This window comes from Pristiophorus japonicus, chromosome 2, assembly GCF_044704955.1.
Source record: "Pristiophorus japonicus isolate sPriJap1 chromosome 2, sPriJap1.hap1, whole genome shotgun sequence".
NCBI classification, from domain to species: Eukaryota; Metazoa; Chordata; class Chondrichthyes; family Pristiophoridae; genus Pristiophorus; species Pristiophorus japonicus.
Genome location: NC_091978.1, coordinates 329,204,378 through 329,223,439, shown reverse-complemented (window position 1 = coordinate 329,223,439; position 19,062 = coordinate 329,204,378). Strand labels below are relative to the sequence as shown.

Sequence of the window (19,062 nt, the reverse complement as noted above, 5' to 3'; positions counted from 1 at the left end):
TTGCAATGTTCTGGAATCTGGGCCGATCCGTGGCGGGGTCGTCCGGAATCTGATGTTCCGAAGTCCGGAAATACCTGAACCTGGGTTCGGGCGTTTCCGGATTTGGGACATCAGAAAGACGTTCCGAAGTCCGGAAATACACAGAATCCGGATTGGCCTTGGTCCCGAAGTTGACGCTGTACCTGTAGTGAACCGTTGTTTTTTCGGACTGGAGGGATATATGCACGGTGTCCCCCGGAGATTGGTACTCTTTTTGGTATGGCTCATAATTTCAATGTTTGCAGGTGACAAAGCTTGGAAATGTAGTGAACAATGAGGAGGATAGCAGCAGACCAAGGACAGACAAGTGAAAATTGAGACACATGGCAAATTAAATGTAAGGCAGAGATGTGTGTAGTGATGCATTTTCAAAGGAGCCAGTATAAACAAAATGGTATATTTTAATATAATGTAGCCAAATTTGCTGATGATACAAAAATAGGTGGGTAGGCAAGTTGTGAAGAGGACACAAATAATCTGCAAAGGGATATAGATAGGTTAAGTGAGTGGGCAAAAAATTGGCAGATGGGATATAATGAGAGAAAATGTGGTCGGAAGAATTTTAAAAAATCAAATGATTTAAATGGAGATTACAAAATGGTGTGGCACAGAGGGGGTCCTTGTACATGAAACACAAAGTAAGCATGCAGGTACAGCAAGTAATTAGGGAGGCAAATGGCGTATAAAAGTAGGTATGTCTTGCTACAACTTGTTGAGACCACATCTGGAGTACTGCGTACAGTTTTGGTCTCCTTATTTAAAAGGAGGGATATACTTACATTGGAGGCAGTTTAGAGAAGGTTCACTAGGTTGATTCCTGAGATGAAGAGGTTGACTTATGACGAAAGGTTGAGCAGGTTAGGCCTATACCTCATTGGAGTTTAGAAGAATGAGGTGTGATCTTGTTGAAACATACAAGATTCTGAGGTAGATGCAGAGAGGATGTTTCCCCTCGTGGGGGAATCTAGAACTGGGGACATAGAATAAAAAAATGGAGATGGAGAAATTTATTTTCTCAGGAGGGTCATGAATCTTTGGAATTCTCTACCCCAGAGAGCTGTGGAGGCTGGATCATTGAACATATTTAAGGTGGAGTGTCAGATTTTTGAACGTCATGGGTGTCAAGGATTATGGGGAGCAGGCAGGAAAGTGGAGCTGAGGCCAAGACCAGATCAGCCATGATCTTATTAAATGGTGGAGCAGACTCGAGGAACCGAATGGCCTACTTCTGCTCCTCTTTCTTATGTAATGAGGGTGCAGGAACAGAATCCGTGGCTTAATAAGGGCAGAGTACAAAAGCAAGTAAGTTACACTAAACTATTACAAAATCACTGGTTCGACCTCAGCTAGAATATGGTGTCCAATTCTAAGTACCACACTTTAGGAAGGATGTCAAGGCTTTGGAGCGGGTGCAGGAGATTTACTAGTAATGGTATCATGGATGAGGGGTTTCAGTTATCTAGAGATACGAGAGAAACTGAGTTGTTCTCTTTAGAGCAGATGAAGGTTATGAAGGCTTTTGAAGGTGACACTTTCTCCACTGGCAGGAGGGTAGGTAACCAGAAAACACAGATTTAAAATAAATTGGCAAAAAAAAGCCAGAGGGGAGGATTTTTAAAAAAAATGATCTGGAATGTATTGCCTAAAAGGGTGGTGAAAGCAGATTCAACGGTAACTTTCAAAAGTAAATTGGATATATAATTAAAAAGGAAAAATTTACAGGGCTATGGGGAAAGAGTAGGGGAGTGGGACTAAGTAGTGCTCTTTCTAAATGGCCTCCTTCTGCGCTGTATGATTATATGACCAATGTCAAAGTTTCAGCTTTATTTACAATTTTTTGATTTCACAGGCCAGTTTGAAGATCTAGTACAGCTACTATGATAATAGAAAAGGAGTACACAAATATAGTCCCATTTTAGCTCAAATGTATTTATTTTTTGTCTTGTAACACTCCTGTGAAGCGTCTTGGGATGTTTCACTACGTTAAAGGAGTTATATAAATACAGGTACAAGTTGTTCTGTTGTTGACAAAATAACCACAAGAACCTCCCACTGCATCCAATTGTCTCAAATGATTCCAGGGTTTTCACTTCTACTAGTATATCCTGGCCATTCCACTCTGTACGTGATGAAAAATTGATGCATCACTCCTAAATTTGCCTTTTACCATTTTAAAACACATTTCTTGTCCTAATGCTGCAATTTTATTCTCCAAATTTACTTTTTCCATACTGTTTGCAACCTTGTGTCTAAAAGATCATCTGTCAGCCATCTCCTTTCAAGACTGAAGTAATCAATTTTCTCCAGTCTTACCTCATAAAAGGAGACCTAGACTGGGAATCATCCTTGTGGCTCTTTGCACCACCTTTGGAGCTTGAATGTCTCCCTTGTATGTCCATGACCAGAAATAGACAGCACTCAACATAATTTGACCACAGCATTGCAGTTTCATCATGGCTTCCTCTGACTTTTATTCTATTGTTTTAGCTATACATTTTAACTCCATCCCACTCCCTGGCAATCATCTTAACGCTGAACCAGTGTCGTAGTTGACCCCGAGATGACCTTCCGACCACATATCTGCTCCATCACCAAGACCACCTACTTCCACCTCCGTAACATTGTCTGACTATGCCTCTGTCTCAGCTCATCTGCTGCTGAAACCCTCATTGATGCCTTTGTTACCTCTAGATTTGACTATTCCAATGCACTCCTGGCCAGCCTTCCACATTTTACCCTCCATAAGCTTGCTCATCCAAAACTCTGCTGTCCATATCCTAACTCACATCCAGTCCCGTTCATCCATCAGCCCTATGCTCGCTGACCTACATTGCTCAACCGGGAGCCAATGCCTCCACTTTAAAATTCTCATCCTGGTTTTCAAATCCCTCCACAGCCTCGCCCCATCCCATCTCTGTAGCCTCCTCCAGCCCTACAACCCCCCTATATATCTGCACTCCTCCAATTCTGGCCTTTTGTGCATCCCCAATTTTAAATCGCTCCGTCATTAGCTGCCTAGACTCCAAGAACTGGAATTCTCTCCCTATACCTCTCTGCCTCTCGGTTAAGACACTCCTTAAAAAACCCAAGTCTTAGACCAAGCTTTTTGCACGAATATCACCGTATGTGGCTCAGTGTCAAATTATTTGAGAACGCTCCTCTGAAGTGCCTTGGAACATTTTACTACATTAAAAAAAGGTGCTATACAAGTGCAAGTTTTTATTGATTGGGTTTGTTGCTCTGAATTGGTTGGGCCTATTGATGACTTCTAGGTCTTTCAATTTTTATGTTAGTTATATCATCACTATTTAGTGCCATTCTCAGAAAATGAAGTAGTCCGTGCCCACATGCAGAAAGACCTAGATGATATTCAGGTTTGGGCTGATAAGTGGCAAGTAACATTCCCGCCACACAGGGCAATGACCATCTCCAACAAGTGAGAGTCTAACCACCATGCCTTGATATTCAACGGCATTACCATCACCAAATCTCTCACCATCAATATCCTGAGGGTCCCCATTGACCAGAAACTTAACTGGGCCAGCCACAAATACTGTGGTAACAATCATCATCATCATCATCATCATCATAGGCAGTCCCTCAAAACGAGGATGACTTGCTTCCACACCAAAAAAGGTTGAGTTCACAGGTGTTTCAATGAAGGACTTAATATTCCAGGTCCTGAACTACATCCTGAAGGGTGGAAGATGCCTGTGCGTGGATTTAAAAAAAACACGTGGTAGCCGTTGCACACCAGCCACCACACGGGCTTGGCAGAGCTGGGTCTTGGTCCAGTGGCAAGACTGAAGACCTGCTCTGCTGCACGGACCTAGTGCGCACACATATTGCAGTGTGGGCTGGCCCGTGCTTCCCCTGGGCCCTGAACTCACGCTTCTCCTGGGCCCCGATCACAAGAGCAGGTCAGAGGCTGGGTATTCTGCGACGAGTGTCTCACCTCCCAACTCCCCAAAGCCTTTCCACCATCTACAAGGCACAAGTCAGGAGTGTGATGGAATATTCTCCACTTGCCTTGATGAGTGCAGCTCCAACACGCGAAGCTCGACACTCTCCAGGATAAAGCAGCCGCCTTGATTGGTACCCCATACACCACCTTAAACATTCACTCCCTCCACCTCACCGTGGCTGCAGTGTGTACTATCTACAAGATGCAGTGCAGCAACTCGCCAAGGCTTCTTCGGCAGCACTTCCCAAACCCACGACCTCTGCCACATAGAAGGACCAGGGCAGGAGGTGATTGGGACCACCACCACCTCCGTGTTCCCCTTCAAGCCACACACCATTCAAACTTGGAAGTATATCGCCATTCCTTCATAGTCGCGGAGTTCAAATCCTGGAACTCCCTCCCTGACAGCATTGTGGGAGTACCTTCACCACATGGACTGCAGCGGTTCAAGGCGGCGGCTCACCAGCACCTTCTCAAGGACAATAAACGCTGGCTTTGCCAGCAACATGGGTCACTATCCCGTTTCCGGCACACCCCTAAAAATAGAATAAAAGTCACCTCCTGAAAGCTTGTACTCACATGGAGTGGGGGGGGGGGGGGGGGGGAGGGAAAGAGAGAGAGAGAGAGAGAGAGAGTCTAGATGAAAAGGAAGAGAAGCCTCTCAGAACTGCTCACATTTGTCAAACATCTGTCCAATCGGACTGGCATCAGCTACTTAAAGGTCGGATGGTTTTGTCGTATGTATAACTAATGTGTTATATTCCTTAAATTCTGATTAAACACAATATACCCACCATATTGGTTTGCACTCGAACCTGATTATTTAAAGTGAGATAGCCGTAAAGAGGCTATTTCTAACAAATTGGCGAGTGCAAAAGGGTGGTTGTGTTCGAAAAGAGTTGAGGACAGTTTTGGTTTATAAAGATACTAAGCAGTGTTATCGGGATGGCAGCTACATATTTTAGAAACAAAGTTGCGAACAGTCTCTCAGATAAGGGCCCCAGGAGCCCAAGCAGTAATCGGAATAGTGCAGGGTGACGAGAAGCGGTACTCAGATTTGTGGCGAAATAGTGTCCCAGATAGATGCGAAGAAATGTAAAAGTTAAGGAAGCCAGAAATAGGCTGGCTTACGCAGCCACTTATGTGTCCTTCGACTGGGAAGCAAAGTTGTGCTCCTGAAAGACAGAATGTACAACTTGAAAGGGACTTAACAGGACTGGCATCACAACACATTACAGCCTGTGCTCTTCTCCGTCAAGAGCAAGCCTCGGCAGCTGAAGCACAACTTGCTTCAAGATGCCACCATCAGGTCTATGAGGATAACAAGGCTATAGAAATTAAAAATGAATCCCTTATCTCACAACTTAAGAATTACTCAAGAAACCCCCTCTGGCGAGCGCCGACCATACTCAATACAAATTATAAATTATGGAATTGAAGGGAAACCTGGTGAGACAAACGGCGGCTATTGCCGTCGTCGGTCGCCATAAACCCGGGAATCCTATTATTAATTTGGACGACCAAACAAGAAAAGCCCAGTGCAATAATAACCCCACCCGCCAAAATAATGCCTCACTTTCTGCGCATCCTCTTCCCTATCCAGGACAAATTGCCCCGTTAAAAACCAAGTAGGATGTAGTCACTACACCCACTGCCCCGGTAGAAACCAAGCAGGTTAATATAGTCACTACTACCACTTGGTTTGGTGACCCTACCCCCTCGGATGATGAATTCGATAATGATACCTCCTCTATAGCCTACAACCTACTAATAAAAGTTTGACTGCGCTGGAGTGCAAAGCACTGGCTGAAGAATTGGAGCCAAACCTAGTTGCCCTAACATGTGACTGGGGTGATTTCTGTCAATGTCACCCAGAGTTAGAGTTGACAGACTTAAAACAAATTTTGTTGGCAAATGCCTCACAGCAACTCAAGGCTTCACTCCCACGAGCAATCTATGATAAAAGTAAGGTTTGGTGGAATGTCATGGATGCAATTTGTAGCCGTTTGGGCATGAAGTCAGTCAATTTCACCCGCGTGGCTGGGGATGTCTGGCAAGAGGCCAACGAACATCCCATGGCCTTTGCAAATCGACTATATGATTTGTACGACCGGTCCCAGGAAAACCGTGATGGTCAAGAGTTTTGGGGAAACTAAGGGATTTAAACTGACATTCATCAATACTCTCTTACCCCACCAGAAGGGACATTCTTGGTATTACCGTCCAACAGGGAACCCTGTGAGCTGATCTGTTGGACTCTTGCACTCGAGCTTGGGACCAAGTTAAATCATCCCTCGCCCCTACGGAGTCCAAAGTGTTGGCGGTGGAGGGTCCTCAGATTCTACAGATCCCTCCTCAGCTGGGAGACAGAGGAAATTTAATTTGTTATAACTGTTACAAGCCCGGACATTATGCTTGCGAATGCCGCTAGTTGATGTCCGAATAATGGCCCATGTTACCAAACCCCAATCCGTGAAGGTAACGGGCCGGATTTGAAATCTGTGCAGCAGCAGCAGTTAGAAAGCCTTTTGGCAGCAGTTGAGGCCATGGAATGCAATCAGACAAGGGCAAAACATTTTGTCTGTTTCTCGTAGTGGAGATGAGCTCTCAGACTCACGGCCACACCCTTAGTGCAGGCAATTGCCAACCAAAAATGACTTGAAGTGGTGGTAGAGAACATAAAACAAACTAACATGTTTGGAGCTACACAAACAGGCAAATCAAAAAGCCAGGCAAAGAAATACTCAACAAGAAAGTTCGACTATTTGAGTATCAAGTGGGAGATGTTGTAATAGTACTAAACTATGGAAAGAGGAAACATTGCTTCGAACCAAAGTGGAATAGTCCCTTTCTGATTATTGACAGGGCCAGTCCTTCAGTTTATCGGGTGCAATTCCCTGGGGGGAAAAAAAGGCGGGGGGGGGGGGGGGGGAGAAAGGGGGAGAAACTAAGGTGGCTAAATGGTACCATATATCAGTTGAAAACTATGAAAGATTAAATATTGCATATTTTATCTTACAAAACCAGTGAATAACGATAATGAAACATGTAACACGCTGCATCAATTAGTCATCATATATACAAGACACTCGAATGCCTCTTCAATCTCTACGGTCTGGATGGAATACTACGGATTCCAACGGCGAGGGTATATCATGTCAAGTTTTGAAGGAAATATGCAAAGTAAAATTCATATGCGAAAGGTGTGTGGTACATCCACTGACACTTGGAAGCACCATCTTTTGGTTCCTGAAGGAAATGGATTTCGGGTACAACTACACTGCAGCACAGAGGGATACAACCCAGAGGCCACGGAAGGCAAAGCCCCAGGAAAGTATCCACAGCACTGATTAAAACTGGACTAATTGGAATATCCTATGAAGTAAAAAGCAAAAAATGGGACATTAAGAAATATGATTTGAATTGGCCATCTTTTTGGCTGAGACACGAGGGTGAATATCAGTGGAAAGCCAGGTGGCAAGAAAATAATACGAGAAATAACACACAATGCTGCGCTATATGGTGTGAGTAGTGGAGGTGTAATTGTAATAACACAAAAGAGAGATACACCACAGTAAATAAAACCAGTAATAGGAAAGGAAACTGTGCTGAAATAACAGAAGGTCCCAAAAATGGTTTATTAGTAACTCGCACCCATGAGAGCCTGTATAGCGATGTTAGACATGAGATTGTCCCAGTGATATTTAATCTTTCAGCAATCCAAATGCCAAAGGGCCCGTGCAACCACACACAAGCTATTTTAGTTATCTGGTGAGGCATATTAAGGATTTTATTGAAAGGAATGCAGGAAAAGACAGCGACGAATCTTGGCCCCCGATTGATGGACAATGGCACGAACCATGGTAGGTGGAGGAAATGGTACGAGTAAGTTGAAAAATAAGCAAGGGTTGGGAGAATGGATAGGAATAGGAGCCACCGCAGGAACTGCAGCATGGAATAGAATAGCAGCATGGAATAGAATAGACATTGCCTCATGTTCCCACGTAGATTCTATGAAGGTCAAAATAGTTAAAGGAAGAAGCAGTACCTCCCAGAAACATGGTTAAAATGCAGCAAGAAATTGCCCAAATTGAGAAAGTTAGTGAAGAGAAAAAGATTAGTGAAGACAAACGTAGATCTCTTGCAGTCAGATTCAGGTGAATTTATAATGGGGAACAAAGAAATGGCAGACCAGCTGAACAAATATTTTGGTTCTGTTTTCACGAAGGAAGACACAAATAACCTACTGGAAATACTAGAGGACCGAGAGTCGAGTGAGAAGGAGGAACTGAAGGATATCCTTATTAGGCAGGAAATTGTGTTCGGGAAATTGATGGGATTGAAGGCCGATAAATCCCCGGGGCCTGATAGTCTGCATCCCAGAGTACTTAAGGAAGTGGCTCTAGAAATAGTGGATGCATTGGTGATCATTTTCCAAAAGTCTATCAACTCTGGATCAGTTCCTAAGGACTCGAGGGTAGCTAATTTAACAATTTTTTTTAAAAAGGAGGGAGAGAAAACAGGTAATTATAGACTGGTTAGCCTGACATCAGTAGTGGGGAAAATGTTGGAATCAATTATTAAAGATGAAATTGCAGCACATTTGGAAAGCAGTGAGAGGATCGGTCCAAGTCAGCATGGATTTATGAAAGAAAAATCATGCTTGACAAATCTGGAATTTTTTGAGGATGTAACTAGTAGAGTGGACAAGGGAGAACCAGTGGATATGGTGTATTTGAACTTTCAAAAGGCTTGTGACAAGGTCCCACACAAGAGATTGGTGTGCAAAATTAAAGCACATAGTATTGGGGGTAATGTACTGACGTGGAGAGAACTGGTTGGCAGACAGGAAGCAGAGAGTCGGGATAAACGGGTCCTTTTCAGAATGGCAGGCAGTGACTAGTGGGGCAGGGCTCAGTGCTGGGACCCCAGCTATTTACAATATACATTAATGATTTAGACGAAGGAATAGAGTGTAATATCTCCAAGTTTGCATTTGATACTAAGCTGGTGGTGTGAGCTGTGAGGAGGATGCCAAGAGGCTGCAGGGTGACTTGGACAGGTTAGGTGAGTGGGCAAATGCATGGCAGATGCAGTATAATGTGGATAAATGTGAGGTTACCACTTTGGGGGCAAAAACACAAAGGCAGAATATTATCTGAGTGGCGGCAGATTAGGAAAAGGGGAGATGCAATGAGGTCTGGGTGTCATGGTACATCAGTCATTGAAAGGTGGCGTGCAGGTACAGCAGGCGGTGAAGGCAGCAAATGGCATGTTGGCCTTCATAGCTAGGGGATTTTAGTATAGGAGCAGGGAGGGCCTTGGTGAGGCCTCACCTGGAATATGGTGTTAGTTTTGGTCTCCTAATCTGAGGAAGGATGTTCTTGCTATTGAGGGAGGGCAGCAAAGGTTCACGAGACTGATTCCCGGGATGGCAGGACTGACATGAGGAGAGACTGGATCGACTGGGCCTGTATTCACTGGAGTTTAGAAGGATGAGAGGGGATCTCATAGAAACATAAAATTCTGACGGGACTGGACAGGTTAGCTGCAGGAAGAATGTTCCCAATGTTGGGGAAGTCCAGAACCAGCGGACACAGTCTAAGGATAAGGGGTAAGCCATTTAGGACTGAGATGAGGAGAAACTTCTTCACTCAGAGTTGTTAACCAGTGGAATTCTCTACCGCAGAGAGTTGTTGATGCTAGTTCATTGGATATATTCAAGAGGGAGTTAAATATGGCCCTTGCGGCTAAAGGGATCAAGGGCTATGGAGAGAAAGCAGGAAAGGGGTACTGAGGTGAATGATCAGCCATGATCTTATTGAATGGTGGTGCAGGCTCGAAGGGCCTAATGGCCTACTCCTGGACCTATTTTCTATGTTTCTATGGGACCACAAGTGGTGGGAAGTAGCCCATAATGCTCATCAGCATCCTTGGGCACAAATGGTTTCAGCAGCCCAAGTAATTGCTGAATGCCTGGTTGTCTTAGTTTTAATTATGTCATGTCATTGAACCATCGTACCAATACTCTAGAGTTGGCAAGGATGCGAAAGACTCGAAAAGGAGGGGTCGAAAGAGAGTTTTCTCCCTCTCAAGATGGGGACTGTTAGAAACTAAAGATGCCTAAAATGTGTATGGTTATGCGACTAAAACTGTGACATGAAGAATGCTGTGTTTAAATGGTTATGTAAGTCTCCTCAGACTAAATAGATGCTTAGAAGTGCTAATGTTTTGGTTGCATGCAGAGGGTATAGTATTATGTACCATATACACTCATTGCTAAGCGGTTATCTGTTGTTTTTAATGTTAAGACCTGAACCTTGCTGATGTATTTTATGTATAACGCTACTGTAGAAATTGAAGTTAGCTTAGAACTGCTTGCGAAGATAATGGAAGGAAGCTGGGGAAGTTAGCGTAAACACAAAGCAGTTTGTAGGTCATAAAACAGGTAACAAGCGGTTGAAGAGAAAGCTCTGCTTTGGGCCTCAATTGTACGGATAGAGGACTAGGCCTTGTATTGATTATACCAGAGACCATAGGGGCGAGAGAGACAAGACAAGATTCCAAAAGGAAGGCCCCTCAGTAAGTATAAACAGAAAAGACATGTGAACAAGATTATGAGACAACTTTAGGGTAGGCTTTGTTTCAAGAATCAAGACAAAGAACTTGAAGCCGCATTCGATATTGAGATTTTAGGGGATCCTCCATAGGTTAAAAGTCCTCATCAATATCCCGTTTCAGGCCCACCCCTAAAAATAGAATAAAAGTGACCCCCTGAAAGCGGAGGAAGAGACTCTAGGATGAAAGGAAGAGAAGCCGCTCAGAGAACTGCTCACGGGTCGGTGTCAACCGTCTGTCCGATCGGATCGGAATCAGCTACTTATCATGGTCGTATGTTTTTGCTATATAACTAATGTGTCATATTCCGTCCTAAACTGATTAAACACAATACATCCACCATATTTGGTTTGCACTCGAACCTGATTATTTAAAAGTGACCAGAGATAGCCGTAAGGAGATTATTTCCAACACTGATTAGGTTTTCCCACTGCCACAGGACCAAAATGGCTCTCAAAGTAACAAATAAAATCCTTTGTCACTCTGGGAGGAGCTCTTCTGCCACAGGGAGAAGACGGTTGAGGAGGATTCTTGCAATAACTTTCCCTGTGGTAGACAGCAAGGATTCTTCAGTGCAGTAAAGACCACCTACGGCCCAAGCACCCAAGGTCCTATCCCACTGCGGTCCAAGAACGGAGAAGTTCTCATCAAGGACAGAGAGGCAGTCAGTGCTCGCTGGAAGGAGCAATTCAAGGATCTCAACTGAGGCTCCGTCTTCGACGCAAATGTACTCGACTCCATGCTACGTGCCACCACCTCAGAACTACCCCAGCCCAGCAAGAGGTTGAAAAGGCCATTCGACAACTGAAGAACAAGGCCTCAGGAGCAGATGGAATCCCTGCCGAAGCACTAAAATATGGTGGAGAAGCATTATTGGCGCGAATACATGATCTCATTTCTCTTATTTGGAAAGAGAACATGCCAGGGGATATGGTCTCATATAGCAGACTGGTCATGAAACTATAAAAGCCCATGGGATCCATGGCAAAGTGGCAAGTTGGATCCAAAACTGGCTCAGGAGGCAGGGGGCAAAGGGTAATGGTCGATGAGTGTTTGTGACTGGAACGCTGTTTCCAGTGGGGTTCTGCAGGGCTCAGTATTAGGTTCCTTGCTTTTTGTGGTATATAAATCAATGATTTAGACTTGAAAGAAGGGGGTATGATTAAGAAGTTTGCAGACGATACAAAAATTGGCTTTGTGGTTGATAATGATGAAGAAAACTGTAGACTTTAGGAAGATATCAATGAACTGGATAGGTGGGCAGAACAATGGTAAATGGAATTCAATCTCGAGAAATGCGAGGTAATGCATTTGGGGAGGGCTAACAAGGCAAGGGAATACACATTAAATGGTAGGACACTAAGTGTAGAGGAACAAAGGGACCTTGGAGTGCATATCCACAGATCCCTGAAGGTAGCAGGCCAGGTAGTTAAGGACAGTCAGCGTGGATTTGTTAAGGGAAGGTCGTGTCCAACTAACTTGATTGAATTAAGGTTAAGAAGGCATGCGGAATACTTGCCCAGGCATGGAATACAAGAGATGGGAGGTTATGCTTGAATTGTATTAAACACTAATTAGGCCACAGCTAGAGTACTGCGTGCAGTCCTGGTCACCATATTACAGGAAAGATGTGATTGCATTAGAGAAGGTGCAGAGGAGATTTGCCAAGATGTTACCTGGACTGGAGAATTTTAGCTATGAGGAATGACTGGATAGGCTGAGTTTGTTTTCTTTGGAATAGAGGAGGGCTGAGGAGAGGCCTTATTGAGGTGGATAACATTATGAGGGACCTAGGATAGAGCAAATAGGAAGGACCTATTTCCCTTAGCATAAGGGTCAACAACCAGGAGGCATAGATTTAAAGTAATTGGTAGGAGGTTTAGAGGGGAAATGTTTTCACCCAAAGGGTGGTGGTGGTCTGGAACTTACTACCTGAAAGGGTGGTAGAATCAGAAACCCTTACCACATTTAAAAAGTACTTGGATATGCATTTGAAGTGCCGTAACCTGCAAGGCTACAGACCAAGAGCTGGAAAGTGGGATTAGGCTGGATTGCTCTATCGGCCGGTGCGGATGCGATGGGCCGAAATAGCCTCCGTCCGTGCTGTAAATTTCTATGATTCTATGAAATCTTTGCTCATCCATAGTTCCTAGCTTTTCACCATTTTGAAAACACTAACCTATCTTTCTTGGATCCAAAGCAGATGACAAACTTACCCACACTGAACTTCCATCTGCTAATTTTACCCATACTCTTTCCTCCACCCTCCCCCCACCGACCACCCGCATGCCCAATCCCCGATCTCTTGATTCCCCACGAGGGCTTAAATGGTTAAATTATGACAGGCTGGATAAACTTGGCTTGTGTTCCAGAGTACAGAAAATTAGGTGAGCTAAATGAGGTGTTTAAAATGACAACAAATTAATTAAGGGTAGATACAGAGAAACTGTGCCATCTGATGGGGAATAAAGGAGGGCATAAAAGAGTTAGACCATTTAGGAGTGACATCAGGTAGCACTTTTTCCACAACAAGCAATGTGGAAATCAGAAACTCACTCCCCTATGGATGCTGGAACAATTGAAAGTTTCAAGGCTGAGATCAATACATTTTTGTTAGGCAAGGGTATCAACTTCACATCATAGGCGGTCCCTCGGATCGAGAATGACTTGCTTGCATGCCAAAACGGGATGAGTTCACATGTGTTTCAATGAAGGACCTGATATTCCAGATCCTGAACAATATCCTGAAGGGTGGAAGATGCCCGTGCGTGGATTTTTTTTAACGTGTGGTGACTATTGCACACCAGCCACCACACGGGCTTGACAGAGCTAGGTCTTGGTCCAGTGGCAAGGGTTAACGAAGATGACTGGAGACCTGCTAAGGGTATCAAAGGATGTGGATGAAAGGCATTATAACAGTGACTACTGTTTCCAAGGGACTGCCTATGATGATGACACTCAAAGTACTTCATTGGCTGTAAAGCACTTTGAGATGTCCAGTGGTTGTGAAAGGCACTATATAAATGCAAGTCTTTCTTTCTTAAAGGCAGGTAAATAGGAGGTGAAGTACAGTTCAGGCATTCATTGGGTGGCAGAATAGGCTCCAGGAACTCGTGTTCCTATGTTCCAGTTTTCAAGCACATGGAAGATTAATGGGTTTATAAATGAAATACGAAAGTCTGGAATTAGTAAATTCATTCCGGCAAAAAAACATTCGATAGCTGCCAATCACCAGTGTCTACTGCCTAATTCCAATCAAAAATGCAATTTTTATATTGTTTGCTTGCTACACAGTTTCGATTACGTACAAATAGTTACAACGAGGATTCTACGATGAAGGGAACGCTGAGTTTACGTTGAAGGATCAGTCATTAAAAAATAACTCGACCTTTAAACTGGACAAGTAACATAAGGGGGCGGGAAGGAGCACAACTGCATCAGAGAGGGTTCGTAAATTGCAAGCGAAATACGCAACGTTCCACGGGTGGGAATAAGTCTCATGTGAATGCGTCAGTTTTAAAAACGGAACCGTTCGCAAATCGGAGTTTAAACCACTCAACCGTTAAACAGAATTAAGAAAGCGATCAACAGCGGGTGAACGATGCTCCGTGTCATTTCGAGATGACCGCAAGGTGGGTTGGATTGAATGAATGGACAGTTCTCGGTCTTCATGTCAGGCTCACATCCACCCTGACTGACGGTAAACTCAGCGCGCACTGAAGCCAAACACAGAATCAAGTAAATCATTTTTATAAAACGACTTTTATCTCGACGAAAACAAAATCGACCGAAAAGGTAGGCGGGGGGAGGGGTTAGCCAAGTCAGATCCACACCTGGCTCACTCCCTGCAGTAAAAGAGCGCCGGCCACAGCGAGTGCGCGGCCGCTTCCCTCTCCTCCTCACTGCGTTCTCTTCCCCCCCCCCCGGATACAAAGACCCTCACCTCAAGCGACGCCCCGGTGCAGGTGCAGGCTGAGCCCGCCCGTTCGCAGCATACTGGTTCAACCAGGCCCAGCATCAGCATCTACATTTACAAACATAGGAGCCGCCATCCTCCCTACTGGCTAGGACCCCCTTTAAACCGCAGTCACCAGTAACCCCCTCCCCCCCCCAAAAAAATCCATCACCATGGTGACATCGCGCGGAGGGAGGCTGTTGGAGAGTCGAGACATGAGCCGTGTCCCCCCCCCACCACCCACCCAAGGACAAGGCCGGCGATACTCACGGTGTACACCTGTCGCTGTACTCATTGGCGATGGTCTCGATCCCTCCGCTCCTCGCCACCGCGACGTAACAGTTCTGGAAACCGACATCAAAGCCTACCACCGACATTGCGGCTGTTCGCTTATAATTTTAAATGGTACACAACACACTGGTAAAGAGGGGTTGGTTTGGGGGGGGGGGCAACCAAGTCAGGCCGCGATGCGACGGTGGCACTGCGTTAACGTGAGACGGACGATGCCACACGCGCCGCTGCTCTATGTATTAACCGGCCGGTAGAATGCTCCAGAACAACGCTGCAACCCTAACGCATGACGTTTCTGTTAAATCCCCGCCCACTGCTGGCGCTGATTCGTCAACTGAGTGGCTGCTGGCGCGGTTTTGCAATATGTCGATCAAAGTGACGTTTTATTGGTCCGTGCGTCATAAAGAGCAGAGGATGTGCGAGGCCAACATGAAATTCATTAATAGTTAATTACATTTCACAGCCACATGTAAATTAGTCAGCTTCACAATCCTAGTTTTATTTTTTAAAGCTGCGCCTTTTTTAAAGTCTGATTTTGAAAACTTAAGGTAACCCACAATCATAGAATCATAATACAAGAATACATTAATAAACGTGCAGAATGGTTGTGTAATTGGCAAATGAACATCAATATAGATAATTGTGAGGTAGTATATTTTGGTAGGAAGAATAAGGGGGGTCACATACTACTTGGAAAATAAATGCCTAAATGGGATTGAGGAACCGAGGGATCTAGGGGTACAGATACTCAATCACTACAAGTAGCAACGCAGGTTAATAGGACCATAAAAATGCAAACCAGGCACTTGGTTCATTTCTAGAGGGATAGAATTGAAAAGCAGAGAAGTTATGTTAAACTTGTATAGGACCTTGGTTAGTCCACACTTAGATACTGGGTCTGGTCTCCATATTATAAAAAGGATAATGCGCCACTGGTGAAGGTGCAAAAATGATTTACTATAATGTTAGCAGAACTGATAAGTTATACCCATCAGGAAAAATTGAACAGTATGGAGCTCTTTTCTCTAGAAAAGAAAAGACTGAGGTGACCTGTTCAGGTCTTTAAGATTATGAAAGTGTTTGATAGGGTAGACATGGAGAAGATGTTTCCACTTGCAGGCGAGACCAAAACTAGGGGCCATAAATATAAGATAGTCACTAATAAATCCAACAGGGAATTCAGAAGAAACTTCTTTGCCCAGAGAGTGGTTAGAATGTGGAACTCACTGTGATATATTCACAGAGCACAGCACACACAGCTTCTAACATGGCAGGCAGCTCTGTCGGAAGCCTCCGGAACAGCCTGGTTCTGTTTATTATTAACTGCAGTTGCAGTACACAATACGTCCACATCCACAGTGTGGAGCTACAAATATTACAAGCTTACAGACATTACACTTCTCCCTCCTTAAAGAAGTTATAACAAACATCATACATAACTTTAATTTTTATACATAACACAGGATTATAGACTTTTTTTTCATATTTACAAATTTAACTTTACCACTTGTTTTCTGTTTTGAAGAGGGTAACTTCGCTCTCGAGCAGAACCTTCTAAACATGGTGTCGATGTCACACTCATTCGAGGCTCATCCTGAGGAATGTTTTCCTCCACGGAATTTCCTTGATTTTCATTTGAACTCACTCTAACTTCAGGCTCTTTGTTTTCCTGACTCGGACTCAGACTTTCTGATTCTCGCCTGGATTTGTTTCCAGTACATTTGATTTAGGATTTGCTACTGGTGTATCAAAACTATCTGATGAGTCAGAAATAATTGAATCATTCCCACCTTTAACTCCTTCCATGTCTGTAGGTAAAATATGATCAATATGAACAAACTTAACCTGTCCATTATCAAACATCTTTACCAAATATGTGCGAGAACCACATATCTTCACCACTCTTCCTAGTAACCACTTTAACCATTTATGGTGATGGTTCTTCACTCTCACCTCCTGATTTAATTTCACACTTCTCTCTTTTACTCGACCTCTATCATGATTCTCTTTCTGTCTTAATTGTGTCTCTTCTACGGACTGTGCCAAATTTGGTTTTAACAGCGAGAATCTGGTTCGTGGCTGTCGTTTGAGAAACAACTCTGCTGCAGTTCTACCAGTAGTTGTATGAGGAGTATTTCGATATGTAATCAAAAAATTAGCCAATTTGTGATCCAATGACAACTGTCGTTTCCTTGGATTTGGATCTAACATTTGTTTTATGAGGGCACATTTTACAATTTGTAGTGTGCTCTGCTGCACCATTCGAAGCGGAATAGTATGGTGGAATCTTGGTATGTTTCACACCATTTTTGCTCATGAATTGTGCAAATTCTTCTGAACGAAATTGTGGTCCATTATCCAAAACAATTTTTTCAGGGAGGCCAAATGAAGAAAATAATCTCCGTAAAATGTCCAATATTTTACTTGTTGTTAGTTTCCACATTGGAAACACCTCAACCCACTTCGAATGGCTATCAATCACAATGAACAATTGTTGTCCTTCTAACTCAGCAAAATCAATATAAAGCCTTTGCCACACCCTGGGAGGCCATTTCCATGGCTTTAATGGTACCGATGGTGGTTGCTTGCTTACCAATTGACATGTCGTACACTGACTCATGATGTACTCTATATCTTTATCAAGACCTGGCCACCATAAATAACTGCGTGCAAAACTCTTGGTCAAGCACTTTCCCAGGTGCTGGTCATGGAGGCCTCCTAATAATTTGGACCTGAATTTATTTGGTATAACCACTCTTGCACCCCACATGATACAATCTTTATCGACTGATAATTCATTCCTACGAATGAAGAATAGACGTGTATCTTTGTCTGTTACCTGGTTTGGCCATCCATTTGCAATATAATCATACACCTTTGACATCACTGGGTCACGTTTGGTTGCTCTACCAATCTCTTCAGCTGTGACTGGCAGTTCATCAATGTATGAAAAATAAAACACTTCTTCCCTATTGGGTGTAACTTGTGATGGGGAAGGCAATCTAGACATTGCATCAGCATTACTGTGATCAGCTGATTGTCTATATTCAATATCATGTGTATATGCTGACAAAATCAAAGCCCATCTCTGCATTCGGGCTGCAACTAATGTTGGAACTGGGGACTTTGGATGGAGGATTGCTGTTAGGGGCTTATAGTCCGTAATGATGGTAAACTTACGACCATACAAGTATTTGTGAAACTTCTTGATCCCAAAAATTAATGCCAAAGCTTCCCTTTCAATTTATGCATAATTACTCTCACTGGCACTGAGAGTGCGTGAAACAAAAGCAATTGGTCTCTCCTCCCCACTACGTGATACATGAGAGATCACTGCCCCAACTCCATACGGAGAGGCATCACATGCTAGCTTAATCTCCTTAGATATGTCATAGTGAACTAACATGGTGCTCTCTACCAATTTGCTTTTACATTCCTTGAATGCTGTATCGCATTCTTTTGACCACTTCCAATGGACCTGTTTTTTCAAAAGTTCATTCAGTGGATGTAATATTGTAGCCAAATTTGGTAGGAACTTCCCAGAATAATTCAAAAGACCCAGGAATGAACGAAGTTCAGTGACATTTCTGGGAGTGGGTGCATTTCTGATTGCATTCAGTTTTTCCTTGGTCGGATGTAAACAATCTTTGCTTACTCTGTACTCTAAGTACTCCACTGAGTTTTTAAATAACTCACATTTATGAGCAGACACTCGTACTCTGTGCTTCTCTAGCCGTTTGAGGACTTCATTCAATATGTTATTATGAATTTGCCTATTTGGTGCTGAAATTAGTATGTCATCCAAATAACATACTACCCCTTCAAATCCTTGCAAAATCTGGTTCATCACCCCTTGGAATATGGCGGGAGCGGAAGACACTCCAAACGGTAGCCTATTAAATTGATATAGGCCTAGATGAGTATAGTCAAACATGACTTGGACTCCTCACCTAGTTCAAGCTGTAAGTAGGCATTCGTAAGATCCAGTTTTGAGAAGATCTGACCACCTGTCAATGTTGTGAACAAATCTTCTATATTTGGCAATGTATTGGGGACATTACTCTCTAGAACCTGGTTTACGGTTACTTTATAATCACCACACAATCTTACCTTACCATCGGACATAGGTACAACAACAATGGGTGTAGCCCAATTACATCGATTTATCTTACAAATAATGTTCTCAGTCTCTAGT

At 43.6% G+C, this 19,062-nt stretch overlaps 1 protein-coding gene across 2 annotated transcripts in view; it reads right to left on the bottom strand.

The window, feature by feature from the left end:
* hspa4l (heat shock protein 4 like) overlaps window positions 1–15,145 on the bottom strand; it is a 77,809-nt gene extending 62,664 nt beyond the window's left edge. Inside the window, exon 1 of one of the 2 annotated variants that reach the window (XM_070871869.1) lies at window positions 14,847–15,145. In XM_070871869.1, coding sequence (XP_070727970.1) covers window positions 14,847–14,953 — 107 coding nt within the window. In that variant the 5' untranslated portion in view covers window positions 14,954–15,145. The remainder of the gene's footprint in view (window positions 1–14,846) is intronic. The other variant, XM_070871876.1, reaches the window with a different exon arrangement.
* Between the last annotated feature and the right edge of the window lie 3,917 nt (window positions 15,146–19,062).